The following is a 23477-nucleotide window of genomic DNA, read 5'->3' as shown; positions in this document are numbered from 1 at the left end:
CAACAGATGTGACGTACTGAGGAAGGGAAAGGGAACAGTCTAAGATGACTCTAGGGTTTCTGGTTGGGCAACTGGATGGTCAGGGACGGTATCATCCAGTCAAGGAATACTAAGTGAGAAACTACTGAGAGGAAAGATAAGCAGGGATGGAAGTTTTGTCCAACACGTTAAAACCAATATAGTACATCAATAAATAAAAATCAATAATCAATACATAAGGACACCCAAACTCCCACACACATTCACCTCATTAGATGCAGAAAAAACATTTGACAAAAATCCAACCTCTTTCGGGACTTCCTGGTGGCCCAGTGGTTAAGAATCCGCCTGCCAGTGCAGGGGACGTGGGCTTGATCTCCGGTGGGGGGACTAAGATCCCACATGCTGGCACCACAACTGTTAAGCGTGGGCGCGTCAACGAGAGCCTTCACGCCACAAACCCCGGAGCCGGGGCGCTGTGGAGCCTGCGCGGCACAATCAGAGAGAAGAAGCCTGCACACTGCAATACAAGGTCTCACATGCCACAGCTAAGACCCAACACAATCATAAATAAATAAATAAATAAATGTTTTTAAAAAAGAGTAAAATACCCAGGAATAAACGTATACAAAGTGACAAAAGACCTGTGCTCCAAAAACTATAAGACTCTGATAGAAAAAAAAAATTGAGGATGTCACAAATAGCATGTTCTTAGATTTGAATAATAAATGTTAAAAATGACTATACTACACAAGGCAATCTACAGATTCAATGTAATCCCTATCATATTACGAATGGTATTATCCACAGAACTAGAACTAAAAAATTAAAATTTATATGGAGACACAAAAGACCCCAAATAGCCAAAACAATCTTGAGAAAGAGAAACAGAGCTGGAGGAATCAAGCTCCCCGACTTCAGACTTTATTACAAAGTTACAGTCATCAACAGTATGGTACTGGCACAAAAACAGAAATATAGGTGAATGGAATAGGACTGAAAGCCCAGAAATAACCCTACATATCTATGGTACGTTAATCAACAAAGGAGGCAAGACTGTACAATGATGGAGAGTCTCTTCAATAAATGGTGCTGCAAAAACTGGACAGCTACATTAATGAAACAAGAACATTCTTTAACATCATCACAAAAATAAGTTCAAAATGCATTAACCACCTAAACATAAGACTGGACATTGTAACACGCTTAGAGGAAAACACAGGCAGAACACTCTCTGCCATAAATCACAGCACCATCTTTGTCAATCCATCTCCCAGAGTAATGGAAATAAAAACAAATAAACGAATGGGACCTAATTAAACTCAAAAGCTTTTGTACAGCAAAGTAAACCATAAAGAAAACAAAAAGACAACCCACAAAACAGGAGAAAATATTTGCAAATGATGTGACCAACAAGGGACTAGTCTCCAAAATTTACAAACAGCTCATGTGGCTTAATATTATCAAAACAAAAAACCCAATAAAAAACAAAGGGCCGAAGACCTAAATAGACATTTCTCCAAAGAAGGCATACAGATGGCCAAGAGGCACGTGTAAAGATGTTCAGCATCACTAATTATTAGAGAAACGAAAATCAAAGCTTTTATACAATGAGATATCACCGAACACCAGCCAAAATGGCCATCATTTAAAAATCTACAAACCATAAGCGCTAGAGAGGGTGTGGAGGGAAGGGAATCCTCTTATACTGTTAGTGAGAATGTTAATTGGTACAGCCACTGCGAAGAACAGTACTACTGTTTTAAAAAAACCTAAAAACCGAGCCACCAAACGACCCTGCAATCCCACTCACAGGCATACATCCAGAGAAGACATGGTCTGAGAGGACGCACGCACCCCGGTGTTCAGTGCAGCACTGCTGACAACAGCCAAGACAAGGAAGCAAGCTCAATGTCCACTGACAGAGGAATGGATAAAAAGATACGGCATCTATCTATCTATATTTATACATAACAAGTCAGCCATCCACTCCAGGATTCTGGCCTGGAGAATTCCATGGACTGCATAGTCCATGGGGTCACAAAGAGTTGGACACGACTGAAGTGACTTAGCCCGCATGCACGCACTGGATGGACCCAGAGATACTAAGTGAAGTAAGTCAGACAGAGATCGTACAGTATCTCTTATATGCAGAATCTAAAAAGAAATTATACAAATGAACTTATTTACAAAAAGGAAACACAGTCACAGACTTGGGAGAATGAACTCATGGTAACCAGGGGGAAGGGGGGAAAGAAAGGATAGTTAGGGAGTTTGGGATTGTACACATATTTTAAATGGATAACCAGCAAGGACCTACTGTATAGCACAGGGAAGTCTGCTCAATATTTTGTAACAACCTAAATGGGAAAATAATTTGAAAAAGAATGGATACACATATATGTATATATTGGGTTGGCCAAAAAGCTGTCTGGGGTTTTCTACGCATCGAACTTTCTGGCCAACCCAACAACTGAGTCACTCTGTTGTACACTTGAAACTAACACAACCCTGTTAACCAACTGTACTCCAAAAAAAAAAAAAAAGTTAAAAAAACACACAAGTTGCCCAGAAAAGCACCTTTAGATAAACATAAAAAGAAACTAGAACATTTCAAAATGTGGAAATAATACATGTGTATGACAGATTGAAAATATGTAGAAAATACTCCATCCCTCTTTGATGGGTGTATGCAAGGCAAAATATTTTGGGTTCATCCAAATAAGATGCACGATTCAAATCTATTACACACCATGCCCTGACTGAAAACTAGTGTGTCAAGTAAATGGTGTTCTGCCTGATGCCATAATGTTGAAGTATTATCTCTGTTAGTCCGTTTATGACAAAAGTGGTATAACATTTGAAGGGCCATCATGCTTAAGTTGTTGACTGAAGAGACACTATGAGAGGGAACACTGTTTTCACTCATGTCTTTAACCCATCAGGAATTTATTTTTATATGTGGCATAAGAAGGAATTTAATTTTATTCTAGCTGAGCTAGCATCATTTGTTAAATATATTATTTCTTTTAGATATTAAACATATATTAAATTTCTATATACAGTCATATCTGTATCTGTATTCTCAACTATGTCCCACAGGACTTTTTGTCTATTCCCATGAAAAATCATATTCTATTTATTAGAGTGATTCTTTTAGTATGTTCTAGTATCTATTAACACTCCTCCCCCTCACTATTCTCTTATTATATCTTTTTTATTTTTTAACTCTGCTTGTCTGTTCTTACAGATTTATTCTTCCATATAAAATTTTAAATAACTTTATATCTAATTCTCAAACCTCACCAGAAAATCTGCTATGATGTTTAGTGGAGTTGCATTAAATGTATATATCAACTTTGTGAGCATCAGAATACATAACATTAAATTTTTCCAACCAAGTTTTAAAATCACATATACTGTGATTGACACCCAAATTGCATCTCCAGCCAGGAGGAAAAGATGTGTTGTGGGCAACTCACATTTAACACATACAGAACTTTTTCCTCCTTAATTCCCCACCCCCAAATCTATTTCTCATCTTAGTATATGACGTCACTAGCCACTCAGTTGCTCAGACCAAGAAGCTAAATTTAACCCTCACCCCTTTTCCCTTTCAAATTTATTACACACATTCTATTAGCCTGTCCTACTGACCCTATCATCACTCCCATCTTCTCTGCTACAACCCGAATCTGAGCCACCTGCCCTTCTTCCTCTACCGCATCCCTTTAGGGTTTTCTTAAGATAACCAGAGTGATCTTTTAAAACAATATAAGTTTCACCTAGTAAAAATCCCCCAACAGCTCCCTATTACAACTAGAAAAAATCCAAACTATCTAATATGGCACTTACAAAGCTCTACAATACATACCTTCATCTACTTCTCAAAACTCAACTTCTATGATTCTCCCTTTTGTTAACCACATTTCAGACACACTGGCCTTTCTGTCTCTTGAAAAGGCCAAACTTACTAGGCTCTCAAAGGTCTTTGGCTCTAGAATGATCTTCCAAATCTTGCTTCATTCAAATAATTCATGCTTCAGGTCAAATGTAACTTGCTTAGCAAATCAAATCTAAAGGAGTATAAAAAGAATTATATACCACAACTATGTGGAATACTATCTGAGGTATTAATATGATTAAAAAAATCAACTGATGGGTCCATCATGCCAATGGACTTAAAAAGAAAAATCATATGATCATATCAACAGATGCAAAAAAGGCATTTAACAAATGCCAATGCTTATTCATGATAAAAACTCTCAGGAAACTAGCAATACAGAACTTTGTGTCAATCTTATAAAGAGTATCTACAAAAACTCACAACTAACATCATATTTCATGGTGAGAAATTCCAGGCTTTCCCAAAAGATCAGGTACAAGTCATGAATGTCCCCTTTCTCCACTCCTTTTCAATAATATACTGGAAGGCCTTGCTAATGCAATAATACAAGAAAAGGAAATAAAAGGTATACAGATTGGGAAGGAAGACATAAAACTGTCTTTGTTCACAGATGACACAATCACCTATGTAGAAAATCCAAAAAAAAATCAGCAAAAAAAAAAAATTCCTGGAACTAATACATGACTATAGTAAGGCTGCAGGATACAAAGTTAACCTACAAAAATTAATTGTTATCCTACATACTGACAGTGAACAAGTGGAATCTGAAATTGAAAATGCAATACCATTATAGTAACACCCAAAACTGAAATATTTAGGCATATATCTAACAAAATAGATACAAAATCTATACGAGGAAAACCACAAAACTCTGATGAATGAAATCAAAGAACTATAATAAATAGATATTCTATATTCATGGATAGAAAGACTCAGTACTATCAAGATGATAGCTATTAGGGTAAAAAAAAGATGTCAGTTCTTCCCAACTTATCTGAATGCTGGAGGAGGTCATTGAGAATACATGACTACCAGCTGACCTAAGAACTGAACCAGGCAACTAGAGACTCTGTACCCTGTTAAGGTCGCTATATAAATGCTTAAGATTCTAGGGTGTGGGTGTATGGAGATCTCCTTGTCACGCAGCTGCCCAAGACATGCCTTGTATGTAAATTTTCCTACCCCACTATCAGTGAGGAGAAACACCAACTCTGGGACCCCCATCTCTGCCCACCAGGGAACAAGCATTAGCCCTAGAATCCTTTAGGCCTCTGCCTCACCCACCAGCAGGCAAACACCAGCTCTGGAATCCCCTGGCCTTGCAGCTGGAGACCCCAGGACCCAACCCTGCCTGCCAGGTGGCTGATAACAACTCCAAGACACCCTGGGCCCCTTAGCCAGATGCCCCAGGACCTAGCCCATCTCACCAGTTGGCCAACACCACTTTTGGGACACCCCTCTAGCTATATCTGGAACTGGCCCCACCCACCTGCAGGCCAGTATATCTGGAACACCCCATTGCCACAACCACCCACTCCAGAAACCAGCGCAAACCACCAGTGGGCCAGCACTAGCTCCAGGACAGTCAGCAGCCTTGCTGTGCAACCCTGCCCACCAGGAGCTAGGGTCCTCCACACAAGTCAGTGCCTGGCAACTGACCGGAGCGTGGGCCAGCCAGACCGATCAGACGCGCGTAACAGTAGGGCCCACACAGCCCACGCAGCGGGCACCCCCAGAGCTCTGGCGACCCAGTGGGGCTGTGCTTTTGGGACAAAGAAGAACAAGTGAAGGGAAACAGGCAATCTACCCTATAGAGAGTTCTAGGTAACGATTGTGAAAGTGTTCAGAGAATTTCAGAGAAGACTGGATGAAGAGAAGTTTCTCACAGAAAATTTAAAAAGATAAAGAAAAACCAAACGGAGATGAAGAATACAGGAACTGAAATGAAAAACACACTAGAAGGAATCAACAGTATATTAAATGGTACAGAGGAACAGATTAGTGAGCTGGAAGACAAAGTAATGGAAATCACTCAAGCTGAACAAAAGAAAGAATGAAAAAAAAATGAGGACAGCTTAAGAGACCTCTGATACATCAAGCATATTAACATTTGAATTACAAGGGTCCCAGAAGAGGAGAGAGAAAGAGCAGAGAACATATTTGAAGACACAACAGCTGGAAACCTCCCTAACCTGAGGAAGGATGTAGACAACCAGGTCCAGGAAACGCAGGAAGTCCCCAACAGGATCAACCCAAGGAGGACACACCAAGACATAAAAATCAGAGACAGAGAATGTTAAATGCAGCAAGGGAAAAGTAGCAAGTTATGGAGCAAAAGTAGCAAGGGAACTCCCACAAAGACCTTTCAGTAGAAACTCTGCAGGCCAGGAGGGAGTGGCATGATACATTTTAAATGATGAAAGGGATAAACCTACAACCAAGTAGGTAAAGCTTTATGACTTGGTAAAGCTTGTGTTCAGATTTTATGAAGAGATCAAAAGTTTTAAAGACAAGCAAAAGCTAAGAGTTTAGCACCACTAAACCAGCTTTATTAGAAATGCTACAGGGACATTTTCAAGTGAAAAAGAAAAGGCCACAATAGAAACATGAAAATTACGAAAGGGAAAAATCTCATTAGTGAAGACAAAGATACAGTAAAGTTAGCAAATGAGCCATAGTAAGGAGGTTAAAAGACAAAAGTCATGAAATCATCTATATTCACGATAAGTAGTTAAGGGACACACAAAACAAAAAGATGTAAAATACAATGCTAAAAACAGTAAACTTGGTGGGGGGTGATGCAGGGTTGTTAAAATGAGTTTCAACTTAAGAGATCAGTAACTTAAACACACACACACATACACACACACAGAAGGCTGTGTACAGTGTGGAGAATATAGTCCATAACTATGTAGTATCTTGCATGGTGATATATCTCAACTAGACTTACCACGGTGATCGTTTTGAAATGTTTAGAAATACTGAATCACTACGTTGTGTAACAAGAACTAACAGTGTTGTAGGCCAATTATACTTCAAAAACAAACACAGAAAAAGAGGTCAGATGTCAGAGGAAGGGGATGGAATGGGGAATTGGATTAAGATGATCAAAAGGTACAAACTTACACATTATCAGATAAAGAAAACTCAATAAAATTGGAAGAGAAAAAAAGACAATATGGTATTCAAAAAAGAGTAGACAAATATATCAATGGAAGAGAACAGAGACCCAGAAACAGACCCCTATAAATATAATCAAATGATTTTTGACAAAGGAGTAAAGGCACTACAAAGGGGCAAAAATAGACTCCTTGAACAAACAGTGCTGGAACAACCGGATGTCTGCACGTAAAAAGTGCATCTAGACGCAGACCTTACACCTTTCACAAAAATTAACTCAAAACGAATCACAGACCTAAATGTAAAACTATAAAATTCCTGGAAGACAACATGGGAGAAAATCTAGATGACCTTGGGCATGGTGATGCCTTTTTAGATACAACATCAAACACAGGATCTATGAAAGAAAGAAAGAAAGCTGGACTTCATTAAAATTAAAAAAAAAAGAAAATCTGCCCTGTGGAAGACAATAGCAAGAGCACTAGAAGACAAGCCACAGACTGGGAGAAAATATTTGTAAGAGTTCCAGAAAAACATCTATTTTTGCTTCACTGACTATGCTAAAGCCTTTTTGCCTGCGTGGATCACAACAAACTGTGGAAAATTCTTAAAGAGATGGGAACATCAGACCACCTTACCTGCCTCCTGAGAAATCTGTATGCAGGTCAAGAAGCAACAGTTAGAAGTGAACATCGAACAATGGACTGGTTCCAAATTGGGAAAGGAGTACGTCAAGACTGTATATTGTCACCCTGCTTATTTAACTTCTGTGCGAGTACATCATGCAAAATGCCAAGCTGGATGAAGCACAAGCTGGAATCAAGATTGCCAGGAGAAATATCAATAACCTCAGATACGCAGATGACACCACCCTACGGCAGAAAGCGAAGAGGAACTGAAGAGCCTCTTGATTAAAGAGGACAGTGAAAAAGCTGGCTTAAAACTCAACATTCAAAAAATGAAGATCATGGCATCTGGTCCCATCTCTGCACAGCAAACAGATGGGGAAACAATGACAGACTTTATTTTTGGGGGCTCCAAAATCATTGCTGAAGAATTGATGCTTTTGAGCTGTGGTGTTGGACAAGACTCTTGAGAGTCCCTTGGACTGTAAGGAGATCCAACCAGTCCATCCTAAAGGAAATCAGTCCTGAATATTCATTGGAAGGACTGATGCTGAAGTTGAAACTCCAATACTTTGGCCACCTCATGCGAAGAACTGACTCACTGGAAAAGAGCCTGATGCTGGGATAGATTGAAGGCAGGAGGAGAAGGGAACGACAGAGGATGAGATGGTGGGATGGCATCACCGACTCAATGGACATGAGTTTGAGCAAGCTTTAGGAGTTGGTGATGGACAAGGAAGGCTGGCGTGTTGCAGTCTATGGGGTCGCAAAGAGTCAGACATGACTGAGTGACTGAACTGAACTGAAAATCACTGCAGATGGAGACTGCAGCCATGAAATTCAAAGGCGCTTGCTCCTTGGAAGAAAAGCTATGACAAACCTAGACAGCATACTAAAAAGCAGAGACATTACTTTGCCAAGAAAGGTTCGTCTAGTCAAAGCAATGGTTTTTCCAGTAGTCATGTATGGATGTGGGAGTTGGACCATAAAGAAGGCTTAGCACCGAAGGATCAATGTTTTTGAACTGTGGTGTTGGAGGACTCTTGAGAGTCTCTTGGACTGCAAGGAGATCCAACCAGTCAATCCTAAAGGAAATCAACTGTGAATATTCAGTGGAAGGACTGATGCTGAAGCTGAAGGTCCATTACTTTGGCCACCTGATGTGAAGAGCTGACTCACTGGAGAAGACCCTGATGCTGCGAAAGAGTGAGGGCAGGAAGAGAAGGGTGCAACAGAGGATGAGATGGTTGGATGGCATCACTGACTCGACGGACATGAGTTTGAGCAAGCTCTGGAGTTGGTGATGGACAGGGAGGCCTGGCATGCTGCAGTCCATGAGCTCACAAAGAGTTGGAAACAACTGAGCAACTGGACAACAACATTCAAAATACACAAGGAACTAAAAACTCAGCCATAAGAAAACCCAATTAAAAAGTAGGCCAAAAACCTTAACATACTCCTCATTAAAGAAGATACACAGATGAAACATAAGCATATGAAAACATGCTCCATATCATATGTCATCAGGAAAATGCAAATTAAAACTCTAAAACTCCACTACATGCCTATCAGAATGGCCAAATCAGGAACACCAACACCTCCAAATGCTGACAAGGGTGTGGAGTGACAGGCTCTCACATGCTGCCGGTGAGAGGGCAAAAACAGAACAGTCACTGGGGAGACAGTTTGGCAGTTTCTTACAAGGCTAAACATACCTTACCAAACAATGCAGCAAGTGTACTCCTTGGTATTTATCCAAAGGAGTGAAAACTTATGTCCACACAGAAACCTGCATACAGATGTTTATAGCTCTACTCATTATCACCAAAACATGGACACAACTGAGAAGTCCTTCAATAGGTAAATGGGTAAATAAACTTGGTACAACCAGTTAATTCAATATTTACTGATCAGTCGCTCAGTGTCCAACTCTTTGTGACCCTATGGACTGGGGAGGAGCCCACCAGGTTCCTCTGTCCAAGGAATTCTCCAGGCAAGAATCCTGGAGTGGGTAGCCATTCCCTTCTCCAGGAGATCTTCCTGACCCAGGGATCAAACTCAGGTCTCCTGCATTGCAGGCAGATTCTTTACTATCTGAGCCACCAAGGAAGCCCCCAAATAAATAAAATTACTTACAAAAAATAATGAAGTCTTAAAGTCTTATGACACATACATCATAAACACTTAAAAGGAAACAATCTAAAACACAATAGTAGGGTCTTCCCTGCTGACTCAGTGGTAAAGGATCCTCCTGCCAACGCAGGAGACATGAGCTCGATCCCTGATCTGGGAAAATCTCACCTGTTGCCGAGCAACTAAGCCTGTGCGCCACAACTATTGAGCCTGTGCCCTAGAGCCCGGGAGCTGCAGCTACTGAAGCCCGCGCGCCCCGGGGCCTGTGCCCTAGAGCCCGGGAGCTGCAGCTACTGAAGGCCGCGCGCCCCGGGGCCTGTGCTCTGTAGCAAGAGAAGCCACTGCAGAGAGGAGTGTGCACACTGCAATCAGAGGGGAGCCCCTGCTGGCCACGACTAGAGAAAAAGCCCATAGAGCAATGACAACTCAGCACAACCATAAATTTTAAAAGATAAAAATAAACAAAACAAAATAGTAATATCTCTAGATATAAGATTGTGGGTAAATATTTTTCTTTACTTTTCAATGTTCTATTATAATGGGTATTAATAATTTTAAAAACATAATAAGCACCTTCTAAGAGGGGGCCTATCAAACCTCTCCTACTCCTTTATTATGTCAACATTCAGACTCCCACACAGTCTCTTTGCACCCTGCAAAAATTCCTTGTAAGAGCAAGTCAACTTGCATTCTAAATCTAATATCCAGGTTCCAGGTAAAACTTCTTAACATGTTAGTAGTGCCACCCTCTATAGTGGTTTATGTGCTATTACACTGTCCACGGGTTAACTAATTATTGAGATCCCCTGGTGGCTCAGAGAGTGAAGTGTCTGCCTGCAATGTGGGAGACACGGGTTCAATCCCTGGGTTGGGGAGATCCCCTGGAGAAGGAAATGGCAACCCACTCCAGTACTCTTGCCTGGAAAATTCCATGGACAGAGGAGCCTTGGAGGCTACAGTCCTTGGGGCCGCAAAAAGGCGGACATGACTGAGTGAATTAATTATTAGTTAATTAATAATCAATTCATTATTAAATATTAGTTAACTAATAATTATTATTAGAAAAGTCACACTGCAACCAAGTAATGATGACCAGTCTATGGACTCTGTAATTAGTTATCACCTATGTCATGGCATCTGGTCCCATCACTTCATGGGAAATAAGATGCTCAAACAGTGGAAACAGTGTCAGACTTTATTTTTTTTGGCTCCAAAATCACTGCAGATGGTGACTGCAGCCATGAAATTAAAAGACACTTACTCCTTGGAAGGAAAGTTATGACCAACCTAGACAGCATATTAAAAAGCAGAGACATTACTTTGCCAACAAAGGTCCATCTAGTCAAGGCTATGGTTTTTCCAGTGGTCATGTATGGATGTGAGAGTTGGACTATAAAGAGAGCTGAGAGTTGAAGAATTGATGCTTTTGAACTGTGGTGTTGGAGAGACTCTTGAGAGTCCCTTTGACTGCAAGGAGATCCAACCAGTCCATCCTAAAGGAGATCAGTCCTGGGTGTTCACTGGAAGGACTGATGCTGAAGCTGAAACTCCAATACTTTGGCCACCTCATGCAAGGAGCTGACTCATTGGAAAAGACCCTGATGCTGGGAAGGATTGGGGGCAGGAGAAGGGGACGACAAAGGATGAGATGACTGGATGGCATCACTGACTCAATGGACATGAGTTTGAGTAAACTCCGGGAGTTGGTGATAGACAGGGAGGCCTGGCGTGCTGCAATTCATGGGGTCACAAAGATTCGGACACGACTGAGCGACTAAACTGAACGATGTTTTAACACTTAAAATAGCCTCCCACTTTCCAGTTGGGAATTGTGCCCTGCTCCTTGATCAATCTTAGTATCTGTAAAGACAGGGCCATTGAGGTGATTAAATATGGTTACATCATCATCTTGCGGCTAATTTAAACAATACTACAAGCAATATCATACTATTAGGTTGGTGCAAACATAATTGCGGTTTTGGGTTTATAATCATTATAATTAGGCTCAAACACATCTTAATCAAAATAGGAACCATTACAATCCACATATTTTTTGCCAATGAGAAACAAGTTTGTTTATTCCTACAGTGTAAAAACTCATGCTTTGGGATTCAACGAACTCTTGGAAAGCATTTTCTGCCTCCTGCTGGTGGCGGAAGTGTTTTCCCTGCAAAAAGTTGCCCAGATGCTTGAAGAAGTGGTAGTTGGTTGGCAAGAGGTCAGGTGAATATGGTGGATAAGGCAAAATTTCATAGCCCAATTCATTCAATTTTTGAGGCATTGGTTGTGCAACATGCAGTCGGGTGTTGTCGTGGAGAAGAACTGGGCCTCTTCTATTGACCAATGACAACTTCAGGCATTGCACTTTTCAGTGTCTCTCAGTGATTTGCCGAGCATTACTTCTCAGATGTTTTGGTTTCACTGGGATTCAGAAAGCTTTAGTGGATCAGATGGGCAACAGACCACCAAAGAGTGACCATGACCTTTTTTTTGGTGCAAGTTTGGCTTTGGGAAATGCTTTGGAGCTTCCTCTTGGTCCAACCATTGAGCTGGTTATCACTGGTTGTCATGTAGAATCCATTTCTCATCGCATGTCACAATCTGATTGAGAAATAGTTCACTGTTGTTGCGTAGAATAAGAGAAGACAACACTTCAAAATGATTCTTAAAATTTTCGGTCAACTCATGAGGCACCCACTTATCAAGATTCATCACCTTTCCAACTGGCTTCAAATGGTGAATGACCACAGAACGGTCAATGTTGAATTCTTGGGGCAACTTCTGGGGTAGTTGTAAGAGGATCAGCTTTGATGATGGCTCTCAGGTGGTTGCTGTCAGCTTCCGATGGCCAGCCACTATGCTCTTCATCTTCAAGGTTCTCATCTCCTTTGCAAAACTTCTTGAACCACCACTTCTTGAATGTTCATTAGGAGTTCCTGAGCCAAATGCACTATTGACGTTAAAAGTTGTCTCTACTGCTTTACAACCCATTTTGAACTCAAATAAGAAAATCACTTGAATTTGCTTTTTGTCTAACATCATTTCCATAGTCTAAAATATATATAAAATAAACAGCAAGTAATAAGTCAGTAGCCAAAAAAAAAAAAAATTTAAGTGAGAAATGCACATTAAAATGATGTATAACATAACTGCATTTAAGAAGGTATTCCAGTAACAACTGGCAACTTTCAACAATGCAAAACTGCAATTACTTTTGCACCAACCTAATAAAAGTAAAAATTGCAAAATTCTTGCCTGTGGCAATTGTCATTACATGCCATAAACTGAAATGAATACATAATGAGTTTCCACAGCAAAGGCAGTAGTGTCTAGTACTGTATTCCTGACCAGAAAAGAAAGTCCTTTCATAGTAATGAAAAAAAAGAGAATTAATGTCCTCTTTGGTTGGGAGGTAAAATGGGCACATGATTCCCAGAACAGAAAGAGTGGCAGGATTTCCTCAACAAGAGGATCTATGGCAACTGTGCATCTCAGCTCTTCTAACTGATCTGGGGAACAGGCTATGTACACTTCTCATACCAAAAATTTATTTCTGGGCCTTTAAGTTCAGTTAGGTGCTCCTATTCTGCCACACATTCCATATTTCCAGGATCCATGACTTCTTCCTTTCTTGGGCTCCATTAAGAGGCTGAATACCATTCATAATTTGGCAACGATATAGTTCAGAATTCTCACCTTGCATCCAACCTCTTTGCTTTATTGATATCCTCCCCAAGCTCGGTATTACAGTAAACTCAGTTCTCTCTCCCTGATTGTGAAGAACAAGATAACTTTTAGAGTGACGTCTGAGTTAACACCTCTTACAATCACAACTACTTATTTGCCAACCCAGCTTTATGAGCCACCCATCCCAAAAGAAAAAATACATAGAATTTAGTGGTATTATGATGAATTGAGCCCATCTGTGGCCTCAAGAACAGCTAGATCTAAGGTGCAATGTCTATCTTTAGTCCCACTGCCTTTCCTCTCATTCCAAGAACTTTTCAGTAATTTTCTGTCAAGCTTACTAATTTAGATGGCTATAAGCATACCAGTGTTTTAAGGTGGGCACCATGTTTCACTTGATCTTTTAACAATCCAATCCATTTTTAAATTACATTAGCCAACAGAGGGTGATACTGCAGACAGGAAATCCAGGAGCTGTTAAGGCTTTCATATAAGTTCTTGCAGTCTTTGGCCAATATGGTGAAACCATGTGCCACCTTATAATTAGAATAGATACCACTGCAGCAAGGCAGTTGGTTTACACTGGCTCAGTATAGCCCCTTCCAGCCCTTTGCTGTCAAAGAACACTGATCCACAAAGAAGGACACTTGGCCTGAAGAGAAGTCAGTCGGCTGTTAGAGGCTGCTTCATGCTTGGTTTGTGGCAATATGTGGTCTCAAGCCTTACAAAACACAGTATCCTAGCTACTGTGCCCTCACCCGGAGTGAATCTAGGGTGCTGCAGCAACTGTCTTTGTGAATATGTCCACTTCAGAATTTCACAGGGTGAGGGTGAGATCATTTATATGCCTCTTCAATACTACCATATTGGATATTTGGTCTATTTCTGACTGCTGACTCTGGCTCCAAATTGGAAATTTATTTACAGACAATCTTGGGCTTTTCATGGTCCAAACCAGTGAGCCAAACCTACTGCAACTGATCCGTCAGTGTGTTGAAATCAACTACTGGGTTACACCTCAGTTGGTACTATCCAGGATGCACACAATTTTGCCCATTCTGTGAACCTTCCGGGTCCCCAGTTCGTTAGCATTTTTCTGGCCTGACGATGCAGGGTGTCTGTCTTTTCATGTTTTCAGCCACGGATGACACTGGGCAGGTCCATTCATGGAAAACCTTACTGATCACTGCTTTTCTTCATTAAAAAAAAAAAAAAACTCCAAATATGCCTTGGGCAATAAGCCCAGACTTTTTAAAGGGGTCTTAATACTTGGCAAATGAACAATACTGTGATATAATTTGTTGTTATTGTTTAGTTGCTACGTCGTGTCCAACATTTTGCAACCCCTTGGGCTGGCTCCTCTGTGGAGTTCCCAGACAAGAATACTGGAGTGGGCTGCCATTTCCTCATCCAAGGGATCTTGTATAATAGTAAATGAATAAATTTGGCTGGGCCTGGAGTTTTTTAAGTTTGACTTCCCAGCCACCACCATGGATTACTTCTATATCTAGAGCAGTGGTTTTCAACCCTGACTGCTTACTGGAATCATCTAGGAAGTTTGCAGACAGACACAAACAGCAACAAAGAAATTACACCTGAGACCCATCCTAAATAAATTAAATTGGAATTTCTAGGGATGAGACTCAGGCACTGGTGGTTTTACTTTGCTTTAACTCTCCAAGTGATTCTAGTATGCAGCCAGGGTTGAAAATCAAGAATCTAGAGCAATGTTTTTCAAACTTCAGAATACATCAGTATCACATGGAGGTAATTAAAGTGGATTGTTGGGCCCCACATCTAGAGTTTCTGATTAGGTCTGGGATGAAGTTTGAGAATTTGCATTTCTTTTTCTTTCTTTTTGAGAATTTGCATTTCTAACAGGCTTCCAGGTGATGCTAATGTGTTGGTTAAAGGACAGCACTGAAAACCACTGGTCTAGAGTGTGCTTTTCAAACTTTAACATCAAAACCCACAATTTTAATATTTCAAACCCATAACACTACCTGAGAATGCTGTTAAAATTCAGAGTCTAATCCAGCAGGCCTGGGGTGGGGTTTGAGATCTGCTTTTCTAATGAGCTCCTAGGTAATGCCGAAGCTGATGGTCTAAGCACTACATCTTTGAAGAGCAAGTATCTAGAGCTACCAGCCATGTGCCATTTTAAAAATAATCAACCAAACTAGAAGCTGCTGGAGCAAACCCTGAAGGAGGCCAGTTCTGTACACCTGTGATGACATGACTCATTTTGATGACTTCTTTCTGCTCCCTCTGTTCCCCTGATCACATAAACATCCGTACACGGTCTGCAAAACAGTCATAACCATAATGTGATTACTGCAAAACAGCTAACGTCTCCACTAAGGTGAAAGACTACTCATCTGACTTGATACAGCTGGTCACTTCCTTCTCCCTGAAACACTATTTTTAACTTGATTTCCATGACCCTACACTCTCTTGGTTTTTCTCCTGTCTCTCTGACCACTGTCCTGTCAGTTCTTTTTCATCTTTTGAATATTTAAATGTTGGAGGGCCACAGGAATTCATTGTTCAGATTCTTTATATTCACTCCCTCGGTGATCTCATCCAGGGTTATGGCTTTAAATACTACCTGTACGCTGATAAAACTCGAATTTATGCCAGCGCAGACTGCTTCCCTGGATTATAGACATGTATGTTCAATTGGCCTGATGTACACGCCCACTTGGTCGGTTGTCTATTAGTATCTAAAACAGCTCATGACCGTCCCTTTCTCCCAAAGCAGAAACTCTGCCCTCCCCGTAGCCTTTGTTAATTCACTCATGGGCAGTTGCATCCTTTCAGGTGTTCTGGCCCCAAACTGCAATCACCACTGACCTTTCCTCTGTCACAGCTGACACCTGGTCCACCAGTAAATCACACTGCCTCTGTCTTCAAACTGTGTCGAATGGTTTCTCGCTGCTCCCGTCGTTACCGCTTTGGCCCAAGCCACCAACGTCTCTTTTAAGTCTCCTAAGCAGTCTGTCCGCTTTCATCTTTCACCTCTCCCTCTGTCTGTCATCAATACAGGATCCAGAGTGACCCTGTCAAACCATTAACTCAAATTAGGTCACTAATTTGATTAAATTGTTCCAATGGCTTCTAATCTCCCTCATATGGGAAGGCAAAAAAATCCTCTCAACAGCCCACCAAGTCCTAAACAATCTGTCCCACCAGCATTCTTCATCAGACCTCATTTCTGTGCTGCTTTATGGGAATTCACTGCGCTCCAGCCACTCTCACCTTCCTACTACCTCTCAAACGCACGAGGCATTCCCCTTCAGGCCTCTGGACCTGACAGTCCCGTGGCCTGCAACATCATCCCTCCAGGTAGCCACCCGGCACACTCCCGCACCTACACGGCTCCACTCAAGCGTTACATTTATCCTTTAAGGAGGCCTTCCTGGCTCCCCTACCCAAACTTCTACCTAAACTCTTTCCAATAGTCTGTGTCTCACTTTCCTGCTTTCTTTCCCCTAGCCCTTACATACTCTCTCTATATATACACACACAGACAGACAGACAGATACACCACTATATATACAAAATAATATATACATGTACATACCAAATACATAATTCAATATATGTGCATAAATGTGAAATTTACCTTGCTTATTATCTCCCCCCAGTACATAAAGTGTCAATGAAGGTTGGGAATTTCACCTGTTTGGTTCACTGCTGTAATTCTACTGCTAAAAACAGCCACTGGCAAATACTAATAGGTGCTCAATAAATATCTGCTGAAAGACTAAGTAAAGCAAGAGATACCTATTTTTACACTAATATGTGTCCCAGACACCACTTAAGAAAGTGTCTTAAGAGTGTGGGTGTAACCAACTGTGGCAAATGATGATGATAAATCAAAAAAGATGAGAACAGAGAATTGACCACTGGATAGAGCACTGTAGCAGTCACTGGTGACCTTGACAAGAGTTCCAGTGGTGAAATAAAGTACAGCCAAGGCTGAACGGGAGAAAAAGAGCTGAAGACAGTGAGTACAGATGACTTTTTCAGTTATTTTCTCTTAACATGAAACCACTGCATATGACGCCACCTCTTTTCAGAATGCTATAGCTTCACTCACTTCCCCTGATGACTTTGCCTCTCTGTTGTCCTTAAAGACCCAGCCTGCTTAGGTATTCCACTCACTGGGACACATCCGTGTTACTGTTACATGCCTGCATATACCACATCCCAGGTACACTAATGCCATCCCTGGTACACACAGGATTCTCACACTTGACTGACAGGGTTTAACTCCTAATACCTTAAGGCTGAGACCCTTGCACAAAGAAGGAGTTCAATAGATATTTCTTGGATGAGTGAAAAGCCTTGAAGAAACAGTAAGTTGATAGTTTCTAAGGAACTATTCTTATTTCTTAATAGTTTCTAAGAATTTATTTACCATATGTTTTCCTTAATTTATATCCAAAATATATTTTATTAGTTATCTGTATATTAGACATCATAAATAAAAATGGAAACAATTATAATACAAATCTAAAATTTGTCTTTTACTGTAATAATATACACTTAAGGTATTTATGATAGTTCGAACAATTATTCTATATAATTCCAACCTTTGCCTGAAAACATGTTCATTTTACCTCTTAACTATGCAGCATTTGAAAAACAACCATAAATATTTTGATATCCAAACACACAAAATGAAATCTTACAGAAAAAAGTTATTATATAGTCTGTGAAAGTTAAGACCACCAATTCTAGTTACTTAAACATGGGGACTTTTTACTAAATCTGTATGTTACTTAATACTTTCTGAAGTACGGCTTTTGGATATTACACAAAGCTTAAGAAAATTCTGGAATCAATTTTGAAGGAGGGAGTTCTACCCATTTCTCAAACTGCTTATTTAATAATTCTACACATGCATGTTTTGAGATACAGATTGGCAATGTGTTTCCTAAACAGAATCATCTGGGGGCACTGTGTGAAAACAACTCTCTGGGATCCAGCTCTAGAGGATTCTAGCTTAGTACATCTCATGAAAAGGCTAAAAAAAATGGCAAAAAGCTCCTTAAATGACTCTGATGATCAGTCAGGTTTGGGAAATACTGACCATATATCTGGAAACATTAAGTAGACAACAAGTAGGCTTGTAGTAATTTCCGTAAGACCTTAGAAAGTTGCTACCCTCAACCCATAAACACAAAAACACTGGTCCACCACGGAAACATCATTCATTCCAAAATGCTTTTCCAACAATTCTGACTTGTGTTGAATAAATGAAATTTTTATACGATAAACACAGAGTTGTTAGAAACCACTTTTACTAGATCATGGTGAAGCCTGATCAGTGTTTTTTCTTAAGAGCACCACCTGCCACAATTGATGAGCTACTATACCTTTCATTTTATCTAAAGAAAAAAAAAGTAGAAACAAAATGCACCAAGTTAACTACATTCCACTAATGGTCTTCACTGGTGATACATGTTTTGAGAACTATCAGTAACATCCACTACTTCAAATACAAACTTGTCAAAAATGTGTTGATGGGTGGTATCTAGAAAAAACTAATTTAAAAAGCTATTGTATCCTTTGGGAAGACAGCTGGCAAAAGTTTCAACATACAAACCACACTACAGATGTGCATTTTATATTAAAACTGCCATTAGTCTATAACTTACTCTTAAACCTGTAACAGACATTTAATAACTAGAGAATTTTATCAATATAACTTGGGACACAGAAAAAAAAAGCAAATTAAGAAAAAAAAGTTACTAAAATTCTGACAGTGAAACAAATTTCTATATAAATCAGTAATACTGAAATAAATATAACTAAAGGACAGAACACTATATACATACTGTATACACACATATCTAGTAAAAAGAAGTAAGACAACTACACGTAACACAGACAAAATGGATAGTCATGTGGCACCACTGGTGCCAATGCTAGATGTAGTAAGATGACAGAACTGCAAAGCAAATGATCATTACTTTTGTCTTTCCAACCAATACAGCACTTACATTTTCAAAACGTAAAGACAATGACTTGCTCATTCTGGTATAGTCTTACATTCAGACTAAGTTATATTTAATAAGTTTACCAAGTTTCAAGCAAATATGAAAACAAAACAGATGATAAATACAGCAATGACTTTTTATTAATAAGGCTAACATTACAGCAACATTGTTTTCCACCATGGTACCATTTATAAAAACTTCATTTGCTGCTGTGACATAATTGAAAAATTACAGTAGTAACTATACCTGTGTTTCAAACCCTGAATCAAAACAAATTTGAAAATGTTGAACTTTCACAAACAAGAATGATTTCTACCATTATTGCTTGAAACAAAATTTCCAGAACTCTTTGATTGATTGCTAAATTATAGTCTTAGTACTGTATTAAATTTGTGCCACAATTTCAGGATGCAATTGCCATGGCAATTTTTTTTTCTTTTTATTGCCATGGCAATTTTCAAGCAAACTTTTTACTGTTACAAATTATTTTAAGGGTGAATCATTTGCATCAAGTCACAAGCATGTATCCAATTAAGGCAAAAATTAGACTAATCTGTCATTTTGAAACATTTTGAGACACTACATGTATGGTTATGCAACTATGTATACCAAAGGAAAGCAAAACCATCTCTTCCTTGCAGTTTACTGAAACACAATTTTATAAATTCAAGTCATGTGACATATAGGTTCAAATTACTGCTAGAAGAATAAACAAAGCATCATTTATCCCATCAAAAAAAAAATCATATCTAGTTTCAGAAGATCTTCATACCATATTACTCTCAACTACCAAGGAGTAAAAACAACAGAAGTGCCCCTCAACATCCTTCACACCTATCTACCCCACCTACTGAAAGGAACCTAATAGACTGAATATCTGGAGGAGGGCTTCAGTCAAGGCTGTTTCAACTAGATAAACTTAACTACCCCTGAACTGTCAGAGACTTAAGACATGGAAAAGAAGAGAGAAAATGGAAAGGATCCGGGAAAAAGACAAAGAACTGGGGTAAATTCTACTCTTGGGGTGAATAACACACAAGATGGTAAAGAATCTGCCTGCAGTGCAGGAGACCTGGGTTCGATCCCTGCATGGGGGAAGATCCCCTGGAGAAAGAAATGGAACCTAATCCGGTATTCTTGCCTGGAGAATTCCATGGACAGTGGAGCCTGGCAGGCTACAGTCCATGGGGTCACAAAGAGTCTGACAGGACGAAGCGCGCGCACACACACACACACTGAACCCCAAACACTGTCTCATTTCCTATTCCACAATCTCAGTTTCTGCTCTCTTTATCTTTATTCTATCTTGCCCTACCTTTTGTCTTAGGCCTCCCTCCCTCTCTCACAGAGCATAAATGTGCAGACATGCAAAACAGATCTTTATTTATGGTATTTAAATACCAGAGTGTTTTGCCTACAAACATCAAACCATGATACCAAATAGGTTTTAATTGCACAGTTTAAGTCCTGTGAAACATAGATATGGGGATAAAACTGGGTAATCAAATCCAATCACAGAATCTCTTAAAAACACATACACACACACACAGTCTCAAAATGTTTTAGAACACATCTCTATTTATCAACGACAAATATGCTGTGCTTAGACAATAATCAACGGTCTAAACTAATCTTTGCAGCTCTTCATCTGCCACAAAAGTTCTGCTGAGACACTGATGGAAAATAGTATTTCAAATACACCGCTCATTAAAGAAATACAAACAAGCACTGGGACCAACTTTAAGACGACGGTCAAAGAAGAATTAAAATGTAGACAAAATTGTGATTTAAGTAAAAATACATATATACACAAAAATAAACTTATTTAGGAGTGCTTTACCAAAAAGGACACAGGAGAAATGGAAATAAGAATTATTTTAGCACCTAAAATGATTTGGGAGTGGTGGTGGTGTGTGGATGAGTTTAATGAATCCTTCCCCTCAAAATGCCTTCAGGTGTGCAAAATTTAAAGTCCTCTGAATTGCCTGAAGGTTGCCGGGATTTCTATCTGCTGATAACAGCAGGCAGTGAAACCTCAACGAGTTATTATGGCCAAGAGCCATAATAGTGCCCTCTAGGATGCCACCCGGGGCGCGCTCCCCGGGACCAGCCTAGAGCTTACGGGACTCTTCTGCGCTCTCTACTAGGTAAAGGACTTCCCTCTGGCGCTTTAAGAATTCGTCTAATAAGCAGTCTCCGACGAGATTTAAGGGGGTAAAAATGCAACCCACAGCAGCTTTCGGTACACTGCATCCATCTGAGGAAGGGAGGAGGGAGGACCCGCGCGGACCTAGGGCCATCGCACCGATCCGAGGGGGAGACTCGGGATACGAAGACGGGGAAGGGGGCCGGTTTCCCGGGTGCCCCGAGGGCAGAGTCGGGACCAGACGGCCCCGGGCCTCCCCTTCGGGGCGCGGTGCCCTGCAGGAGCGGGCCGCGGGGGGACGCCGGCCGCCCCCGGGCCCCGTACCTGATGATGTCGTCGCTGTGGCCCCGGTAGAACTTCTGCCGGTGCTCGCGCGGGCTGTACACCACGCCGACGCCCGCCACGAAGTACACGATCTCCTTGGCCGCCGTGTAGTAGAGGTTGTTGCGGCACTGGTGGCCCCGGTAGCCGTACACCCACTCGAGCCGCAGGTGGCAGCTCGGGGCGCTCCTGGCCGCCATGTCGGGGCGCCCAGCCCGCGCGCCGCTCCGCTCTGGCGCCCGGCGGCGGGAGGCGGCGGCGGCCGGGCGAAGCAAGTCCTCCCTCGGGCGGCCGGCACTCGCCGCCTGCCGCGTCCTCTACGCCGCGCCCGGCAGCCGCATGCCGCCTCTCCCGGCCGCCGCCGGCGCCGCCTCAGCCCACGGGCGGGAGGGGAGCCCTCGCCTCGCGGCGCATGCTGAGGGCCGCGGGCGCCGCCGGCCCTCAGGTGAGAGGGGGGATTGCCGCGCGCCCTCCCTTCGTCGCCTCGGCCGCCTGGTCTCCTCAGCCCGCAGTGCCCAAGCCGTGAGCCGAGCGAGCGAGGACCCGCCTCCTGTCTCCACGCCTCAGCCGCCGCCGCACCGGTCCCCTTGCTGCGTTCCCGTCCCGCCGCGGCCTCGTCCCACAGCTCGGCGGGCCCGCGCCCCGCGCGCGCCCGAGCCCAGACCCGCGCCGCGCGCCCCCCAAGCCCAGACCCGCGGCGTGCGCGCCCCCGACCCCAGACCGGTGCCGCTCGCACCCCCAGCCCAGACCCGCGCGTGCGCGCCCCCGACCCCAGACCTGCGGCGTGCACGCGCCCCCGACCCCAGACCGGTGCCGCCCGCCCCACCAGCACAGACCCGCGGCGTGCGCGCCCCCGAGCCCAGACCCGCGGCCCCGGCCCCCGCCGCCCGCGCGCGCCTCGCCCCGCCCCTCCCAGCGGGGGCGCTCCCGGGCCCGTTGCTGGGTCCTGGTTCTGCTGCTCTCCCTCTAGCTGCACGTTTCTAGCTCGGCTATCTTCGACCAGGACCAGTGACCTCTGCTGCCCTGACCGCATCCCGCTCCGGCTCCGGGCGGACTCTCGGCCACCCTTGCCGCCTGCTGCTGCAGAGCGCCTGTCGGTCTCACCAGACCCCCGTCCTCGGCCAGGACTACACTTATCATGGAAGAATCAACACTAGGATGTTAACCTCCTTGTTTAATTCTTCCTCTTACCTTGTGCGTGTGTATGTTTTTCTGGCCGCTTCATAGTGCTCGCTGTAGCAGACATTGCGTGGGACTAAAACATGACGTCCTAAATACACGTTTTCTTATTTGTATACGTGACCTCAAAGCTAAATGTAGAATTTAACTCGTAAAATCACACGCCAGATCCTATTTCCTGATAAACAGCAATGGTACTTTCAAAGCTAAAAGTAGAATTTAAATCGCAAAATCACATGCCAGAGCCTATTTCTTGATAAATAGCAATGGTACCTGAGAGGGAAATGGCAACCCACTCCAGTGTTCTTGCCTGGAGGATCCGGTGGACAGGGGAGCCTGGTGGGCTGCTGTCCATGGGGTCGCACAGAGTC

General features: G+C 42.1%; 1 protein-coding gene across 5 annotated transcripts in view; it reads right to left on the bottom strand.

Annotated features, from left to right (window-relative positions):
* Positions 1-22253, bottom strand: part of EML5 (EMAP like 5) — a 151215-nt gene extending 128962 nt beyond the window's left edge. For all 5 annotated transcript variants that reach the window (XM_043918982.1, XM_043918983.1, XM_043918984.1 and 2 more), the window contains exon 1: positions 21931-22253. In XM_043918982.1, coding sequence (XP_043774917.1) covers positions 21931-22127 — 197 coding nt within the window. In that variant the 5' untranslated portion in view covers positions 22128-22253. The remainder of the gene's footprint in view (positions 1-21930) is intronic.
* Positions 22254-23477: the final 1224 nt, after the last annotated feature.

This window comes from Cervus elaphus, chromosome 12, assembly GCF_910594005.1.
Source record: "Cervus elaphus chromosome 12, mCerEla1.1, whole genome shotgun sequence".
NCBI lineage: Eukaryota > Metazoa > Chordata > Mammalia > Artiodactyla > Cervidae > Cervus > Cervus elaphus.
This window is presented reverse-complemented; position numbering and strand designations above follow the sequence as displayed.